The sequence below is a fragment of the Gekko japonicus genome, unplaced genomic scaffold (genome assembly GCF_001447785.1).
Source record: "Gekko japonicus isolate JY-2015 unplaced genomic scaffold, Gekko_japonicus_V1.1 scaffold3658, whole genome shotgun sequence".
NCBI classification, from domain to species: domain Eukaryota; kingdom Metazoa; phylum Chordata; class Lepidosauria; order Squamata; family Gekkonidae; genus Gekko; species Gekko japonicus.
Genome location: NW_015162590.1, coordinates 1 through 8,345, shown reverse-complemented (window position 1 = coordinate 8,345; position 8,345 = coordinate 1). Strand labels below are relative to the sequence as shown.

Here is an 8,345-nt window from a genome sequence, read left to right as displayed (position 1 = left end):
TTTCCACCCCTGTTCTTTTCCTGTGAACCAGGTGGCCAGCCGGTTTCCACAACTCACTTTTTCCAGCTTCGAAATCTGCCGCACCAGCCTCTGCCGGCTCCACTCCGTGTAATCTGAGGAAAGTTGACAAAAAATTTGTCAGAGACAAATCTCTGAAAGAAAATACCCCGCTGACCAGCGGGGATCTAAAGTCCCGCCAGCCCCACTCTCACAGCCCCTCCCCCGGGGGAGATGACATGTCTTTATCAGTGGTGGCACCCTGCCTTTGGAACGCCATCTGTCCTGAATCTACAGCTGGAAGCCGCCAACGCCATTTTTAATGTGGGCTCTGATTGCCCTCGATTCCGGGTTCAGTCTCTGCATAGGCTTCCGTTTGTTCAAAAATTCATCCTCTTGGGAGTTCCCTCAACACGACAGTAGACCAGTCAGATGAAGCTGTTCTGCTTTTGGGGGGCTCCGCCCCCTTTCTTAAAGGCACAGCCCCACAAGAATTTCTCCTGCAAATGCTTTTTTCAATCATTTCAAAACATTCCTTGAAGGCCTGCACTCCTTTCAGCAGAGTGGGGTGCTGTAGTTGACTAACTCCCGCACTGAGCAAGGGGGTTGGAGTAGGTGACCTCTAGGTTCCCTACAAACTCTGTCAAGAAACTGGTCTCCTTTAAGAGAGGTTTTCTGCCCTGCCCAAGTGGTAGCTTTCTTGACTGTAAAAGTCATCCCCTCCACCTGCCGGCTTGTTCTCAGAATTGCTGCTGAAGCTGGCAGAAGTGACTGACTTGCAGCAGCTGAGAACTGTCATCTAAAGTGGTTGACAGCTTAAGAACGTAAGAGACGCCAGTGTTGGGTCAGGCCAAAGGCCAATCCAGTCCAACTCTCTGTGTCACACAGTGGCCAGAAATACCAGGTGCCATCAGGAGGTCCAGCAGTGGGGCCAGGACATTAGAAGCCCTCCCACTCTTGACCCCCCCAAGCACCAAGAAGACAGAGCATCCCTTGCCCGAGAGTCCCTATCTATACCTTGTGGCTAAGAGCCACTGATGGACCTCTGCTCCATATGCTTATCTAATTCCCTCTTGAAGCCGTCCATGCTTGTAGCCACCACCGCTTCCTGTGGCAGTGAATTCCATGTGTGAATCACTCTTTGGGTGAAGAAGTATTTCCTTTTATCTGTTCTAACCCGACTGCTCAGCAATTTCATGGAGTGCCCACGAGTTCTTGTATTGTGAGAAAGGGAGAAAAGTACCTCTTTCTCTACCTGCTCTTTCCCATGCATCATCATGTAAACCTCGATCGTGTCACCCCTCAGCCGTCGTTTCTCCAAGCTAAAGAGCCCCAAGCGCTTTAACCTTTCTTCATAGGGAAAGTACTCCAACCCTTTTGCAGTTTAGTTTTGCTTGCAGTTTAGAGATCGATCCTCGTCACAGCTTCCTATTGGCTAAATGGCTTTTCTTACTCCACTGAGAACTTCAGCCCCACCAGAAAAAAAATTGCCCTACAAGCCACAAGATCCTGGCTACAGGCCTGGGCTGAAGGTTTCGCCTAGCGGGTGTGTGTGTGCACTTTAGATAGCCATGGAATCAGTAGTGGCCAACCTATGACACGTGGTTCCAGCCACGTAAGGAAACCAAGACTTTTTTGAGTGTCCAAACTTACTCTTTGCTTTATTGGAGGCCGGGGAGCGTCTCAGCACCTGCTGCAGGTCTGCTTTGAGGCTCTGGTTCTCCTCTTGCAGTTCTTTGACGCTCCTGGATAACTGCAGGACGGCAGCGTTGAGTACCTTCTGGTGCCTGCTCTCGGGAGGAGACCTGTGCTTGGAAAAGGGCGGGGTGGGTGGGGGTAACACAGCTACAGCAAAGACTGAAAATGTTCACCTAGAAGGTGAATGAGCTGGGTAACTGGCCAAGAGTCTTGGATATCTGAGGGGGGGACCCCAACCAGTGACTAACATGGTGGTTATTTTTACAGCATGACAGAACTGACAGCCCCTGAAGAAGAAGAGATTGGACTTATACCCTGCCCACTACCTGAAGCAGTCTCAGAGCGGCTTACAAACTCCTTTCCCTTGCCCGCCCCACAACAGACGCCCTGTGAGGTAGGTGGGGCTGAGAGAGCTCTTTCGAGGACTGCTCCTGAGAGAACAGCTCCGAGAGAACTTGTGACTGACCCAAGGTCACACCAGCAGCTGCACGTGGAGGAAGGGGGAATCGAATCCGGTTCTCCCAGACTAGAGTCCGCGCTCCCAACCACTACACCAAACTGTGAGATAGAGATACAAAAAGCAAGGACCCCAGTGGGGCAAATCGACACAAGAATAAAGAGGAACACCATCACACGGACTGTAGTCACAATGAACAAAAGCTTTTGATGTTACACGTTCAACGGAAGATTATAACTTTTTTTGTTGATATAAGGTACTTCTGATGCGTAATAACATGGTTCACCGTGATTACAGTCTGTGGTATGGTGTTCCTCGTCTTACTGTGAGACAGAGAACATTTTTTGGACCAGGAAGACCTGCCTTTGAATTCCTCTTCAGCTACAAAGCTCACGCTGTACTATTTCCGGCTGCTGTGCGGGGGGGGTTGCAGTGCTCATCTCCGTTTCAAAGCCGATGAGCCAGCGCTGTCCGAAGACGTTTCCGTGGTCATGTGGCCGGCACGACTAAACACCAAGGCGCACGGAACACTGTTTCCTTCCCACCGAAGTGGCACCTATTTATCTACTTGCAATTTGTTGCTTTCGAACTGCTAGGTTGGCAGGAGCTGGAACTAGAGATGGGAGCTCACTCCGTCATGCGGCACACTCGGGTCTTGAACTGCTGAACTACTGACCTTCCACAGCCTGCAGTTCAGCGTCCTTACCACTTGAGCCACCGCAGCTCCTGAGAAAGGTAAAGGTAAAGGTTCCCTTGCTAGAAAGTCAGTCGAATCCAACTCTAGGGTTGCGGTGCTCATCTCGGTTTCAAAGCCAAAGAGCCAGCGCTGTCCGAAGACGTTTCCGTGGTCATGTGGCCGGCATGACTGAACACCAAGGTGCACGGAAAACTGTTGCTGTTACCTTCCCACCGAAGTGGTACCTATTTATCTAGCGAGGGTCCAAAAGAGGTATCAGCACCATGGACAGCTCACCGGGGGGCGGCTGTATACTGGAGGGAAAAGCAGGGAGCTCAGGGAGGTGTCCCAGGAACAGTCGCCAAGGGAGGAGTGGGCATCAAGCCCCGCCTCCCTGAAGCAAGCTGATCTGTCTTAAAGGGACCGTGTTCAATTATGGAGGTGGGCACAACTTGATGGAAGGAGCCCCCTGTAAGCCGCTCGCCCATTTACAGATAGACTCGCTGGTCATCGCCGTCCACCCCTTTGACACAGAACAGCCGCACATGCAGAAAAGAACAACACGTGAAGCTGCCCTCTACTAAACCAGACCTTTGGCCTATCGAGGTCAGGATAGTCTACCCTGTCAGCCCAGGGCTGCCAACCTCCAGGTGGTGGCTGGAGATCCCCTGGGATTACAAAGGATCCCTAACCGACCAAGATCAGTTCCCCTGGAGCAAAATGGCTGTTTCGGAAGTTGGTCTCTATGGCACTGCACCCCACCCCCAAACCCCGGCCTCCTTGGTCTCCACCCCCAAATTCTCCAGGAATTTTTCATCCCAGAGCTGGCAACCCTGTGACAGCCAGTCTTCAGGGTCTCAGATGAAGGTCTTTCACACCATCTACTGTCCAGTCCTTTTAGCCAAAGATGCCGGGGATTGAACCTGGGAACTTCTGCATGCCAAGCAGAGGCTCTGCCACTGAGCCAGGGTTTCAGGCACAGAGGTCTCTCCCATCACCTACTACCTGATCCTTTTACCTGGAGATGTGGGGATTGAACCTGGGACCTCCTGCATGCCAAGCAGAGGCTCTGCCACTCAGCCAGGGTCTCAGGCACAGAGGTCTCTCCCATCACCTCCTACCTGATCCTTTTACCTGGAGATGCGGGGATTGAACCTGGGACCTTCTGCATACCAAGCAAAGGCTCTTCCACTGAGCCAGGGTCTCAAGCACAGAGGTCTTTCCCATCGCCTGCTACCTGATCCTTTCACCTGGAGATGCCAGGGATTGAACCTGGGACCTTCTGCATGCCAAGCAGAGGCTCTGCCACTGAGCTCGGGCCCCTCCGAATACCACCCCCACTCCCCCGTCGACCTTTAAGTATGGGATTGTTCCTAATGAGAAACTTGCAGGTTTTCAGCCTAGATTAATTTTTTTAACCAGGTACAAGCAGAAGCTGCCAGTGGCCTTTTAAAATCTTTTGCTATCACGCTCGAGAGCACCTTTTAATTTAGCATAATAACGGTATCGGTGCCTGGCCGAAAAATCCAGGACACGGAAGTCACCGGGGGTGGGGGTGTCCCCGAAACAAACGCTGCCCTTCATAAAATACTAGGACATCCAATGAAGCTGATGGGCAGCAGGTTTAGGAACAGGAAATACTTACAAACTACAGTGATTAAGATGGGGAATTCGCTGCCAGAGGGTGTAGTGATGACCAGAGGAATAAACAGCTTTAAAAGGGGATTAGATAGATTTGTGGATGATAAGTCTATCGATGGCTACTGGTCCTGGTGACTGATGGGAACCTCCACATTCAGAGGCAGTCAACCTCTAAATCCCAGAGCCAGCAGGCAACATCGGGGGAAGGCCTTGGCCTCTCTGCCTTGTTTTTGGCCTTCCAGGGGAACTGGTTGGCCCCTGTGTGAGAGTGGCTGGACTAGATGGACCCTCACTGGTCTGATCCAGCAGGGCTCTTCTGAGGTTCTTAAAATCGGCAGGAACGACCTGCCACAGAAGCTGCTGTGGGCAATCTCGGCACAGGTGCGCACAGATGGCCAAAGTGTCTCACCTGTCATTTAAAACCAAATTCCCTAACTAGCCACTTCAAGGGAGATGAAGCAGCCAGCACAGAGGGATTTGGAACACTGTTAACGTGGGTTAGCGTACAGTCCTGAACCCGTTCGCGCCAGAACGGCAAGGGAAGACGGGGACGTACAAAAGGGCGAGAAAGAAACGCCGCCGAAACCACCCAGGTAAACACGCCCCAAAGGTGCCAAGGGCAGAAAACCCGTGCTCAGGATCGCAACCCCTTTGATCCCCACTGGGAGGGTAGAGGCCTGCTCGTTGCCTCTCTAGGAATCGGGCCCGCAGCTTTCTGATTTGCAGCCCAGAATGCCCACCCTAAGATGCACACGGCTGCCTCCCTGCTCAGGGCTCACGCACGCGAGAGAGAAAACTGAGTTCACCTTGCTTGACCTTAAAAGGACACTACCTGGAGCTCCACTGTCAGCCTTCCTCTAACAGCACATTCCCCCCATCTTCTTCCCGGGAGCTTCCGAGGTTTTCTTCCTTCTCGGACTCTGTCGCCTGATCTCTAGCTGAGCAACTGGGAGAGTTAAGCCTCCCTCCCCCTCCCCCTGAACGGCGAGTTCCGGCTACGATTCGTTCCCCGTCTGGATGGCTCTCCCCCTTCCACCGCCCCCGGCCAACTTCTCATGCTACAAAAATATTGTGACTAACCAGCTGCTGGAGTTTTAGATGAAAAGAGCAGAAAGAAAGAGAGAAAGAGAAAGAAAGAGAAAGAAAAAGATAGAGAAAAAGAGAGAAAGAGAAAGAGAGAGAGAAAGAGAGAAAGAGAAAGAGAGAAAGAGAAAGAGAAAGAGAGAGAAAGAGTGAAAGAGAGAGAAAGAGAGAGAGAGAGAGAGAGAAAGAGAAAGAAAGAGAGAAAAAGAGAAAGAGAGCAAAAGAAAGAGACAGAGAGAAAGAGACAAAGCATATTCCACTTTCAAAACAGATCATCTTGATTCTGACTTCTGCAAAATCAGCCACATATGTGTCTCTGCATTAAGCAGCCCATCCCACGGCGGCATCCTTTCACCAGCAATTAATTCACGGTGTCTGGGACTGCAGCCCTGGCCTGGGTGGCCCAGGCTGGCCCGAGCTCCTCAGCTCTCAGAAGCTAAGCAGGGTCGGCCCTGGCTAGTGTTTGGATGGGAGACCCTCCGGGGTTGTGATGCGGAGGCAGGCGAGGGCACGACCGCCTCCGAATGCCTTGAAAACCTCACGAGGGGTCGCCGGAAGTCCGCTGCGACATGACGGCCCTTCCCACCCCCCTTGGGACCGCGGACCCTGTTCCCCGCTGTCAACTGGGGGCTGCTCGACTCAACCAACAGTGTGTGCCGCTGGGGCTGAACTTGAACCCCTGGTCGGGAGGCCTCCCCGAGGCCATCCCACGGGCCCCCTTCCCTTCTCAGTCTGGCTGGGGCCAAGGCGGCTAACCACGGAGGTGGGTTTGCTCTGGCCACAGTTCTGAGGAAGTTTGGGGTGTGTGGCATGGAGATAGAAGCACACACGTTCGGACTGCGATGAGGGCGAGCTTAGAGAGAGGAAGCCGGGTGCGTACTGTGTTTAGCTTTGCCGAGCAGCTTTGGGGTGCGGTTTTAGATAGGGGGGCTGTAGCCTTAAAGAAGCCACTGTCTTCATTTCACACACATGGGTTTCATTGTATGCAGAGGATAGCCTAACATTTTAAACTCGGCTGTCGATACCCTTCGCCCAAAGAGGAGGAACCTCTTGAAAAATAACAGAGGCATTTAATTGTATTTCATTCGCCGTCTTTTAACTGTTTGGCGTTTTAGATGTTCTAAGAATGAATTATATTACCAAGTTTTAATTGTTCTTGCACTTTGTTGTTACCCACCCTGAGACCCGTTTAGGGAAGGGCAGGACATAAAATTTAACTAACAAAACAAAAATAAAATAAAATAGGCAGGGGACTAGAACAGATACAGCGAAGGTAATTAAGTGTGTGTAAGGGAGGACACAGTCTAGATGTTCTCAGGAGTTCCCTGAGCACCGGTAGCCTTTACCGGGTTCTTTCTAGAGAACCCTTCGTCTACAGGAGTTTCCCAATAAGGAAAGGCAATTTCTCCCGCATCCCTTCGAGTCTCTGCAACAAAGGTGGGCTACAGATCATAAACAAACTCCCAAAACATCTAAAGGATGACATTTGTATACTTTTTTTACTGTCTGGCTAGTGAAGTGCATATATTAGACCCCAAAAACTTATACACGTGCACACGGCCACGAGGAAATAAACGTACTTCCGTTCCGTCGACTTGGCCTTCACCAGGAGGGCTTGGAGTCGCTGGATCTGGAAGAGACAAGAGGGCAGAAGGAGAAGAGATTGGATTTCTACCCCACCCTTCACCACCCGAAGGGGTCTCAGAGCGGCTTACAATCCCCTTTCCCTCCCCCTCCCCGCAACAGACGGTCTGTGAGGTAGGTGGGGCTGAGAGAGCTCTCTTGAGAACTGCTCGAGAGAGAACAGCTCCGAGAGAACTTGTGACTGTCCCAAGGTCACACCAGCAGCTGCATGTGGTGGGGACTGAAAGAGCCAGGACCGGTCTAGGAAACTGGCACTCCCAAATGGGACTTAGGCTGATGGAAATGAGGAAAGGAAATGAGAGCCGGTATGGTATAATGGATAGAGGGGTGGACGTAGGACCCTGGGAGGCCCGGGTTCAAATCCCCTCTGCGACCATGGAAGCTGACAGGGTGGCCTCGGGCCCATCACAAATTCTCGGCCCAGCCTACCTCGCAGGGTTGTTGAGGAGAGAGAATGTGAGGAGGGGAGACCGGTGTTCTAAAAGCCACTTTGAGTCTCAGGTAGGGGGAGGGAAGCAGGATATAAATACATATATGCACATGTGCGTGTACAAATGCAAAAGGAAGTAAGCAAACGAAAAATTAAAATGGGCCCATTTACCTGCCCACACGGCTGTGGCCGGTGAGCCCCCGAACGTCCTGCCGCTTCACAGAGGACCCCAGAAAAAGCTCTCACGTTGCACACGGGCTGCACGTGTTCCCTGCTTGCGCTGCACAATCTCTGCGACGATGCAAGGGGCGCTGTGAGCAGCGTTCCCTCTAAGCTGAGTGAGTGTGAGCTGGCTCACAGTTTTTTAGCCTCCGGCTCACACATCTTTGTCTTCGCTCAGGAAGGAGGGCTCCAGAGCAAACTAACTTTATGCAGCAGCCAAATCGCTCGCTCACAACTTTAATGCCAGTAGCTCACAAAGTAGAATTTTTTGCTCGCGAGACTCCACAGCTGAGAGGGAGCATTGCCTGTGTGCCTGCTTATCACTTCAAGGGCCACTTTACAGGCACACCTAAATATTGCAGCCCGAAGCGAGGGTGGAGGGGGACTGTGGGCACGCGCTCGGAGCAAGCCTAGGAATGAACACCCCTTCTGTGAAGAAACCCCACTGGCGACGACAGGGAAGAAGACAGCATCCAAACTGGAAACGTTCTAAAGCA

At 52.0% G+C, this 8,345-nt stretch overlaps 1 protein-coding gene across 1 annotated transcript in view; it reads right to left on the bottom strand.

Moving 5' to 3' along the window:
- Positions 1-7,182, bottom strand: part of LOC107106329 (IQ domain-containing protein E-like) — a gene marked incomplete at its 5' end in the record, with an annotated part of 21,117 nt that extends 13,935 nt beyond the window's left edge. The window contains 3 exons of the mRNA XM_015406461.1: positions 58-113; positions 1,651-1,802; positions 7,133-7,182. Of these exons, the coding sequence (XP_015261947.1) occupies positions 58-113; positions 1,651-1,802; positions 7,133-7,182 (258 nt within the window). The remainder of the gene's footprint in view (positions 1-57; positions 114-1,650; positions 1,803-7,132) is intronic.
- Between the last annotated feature and the right edge of the window lie 1,163 nt (positions 7,183-8,345).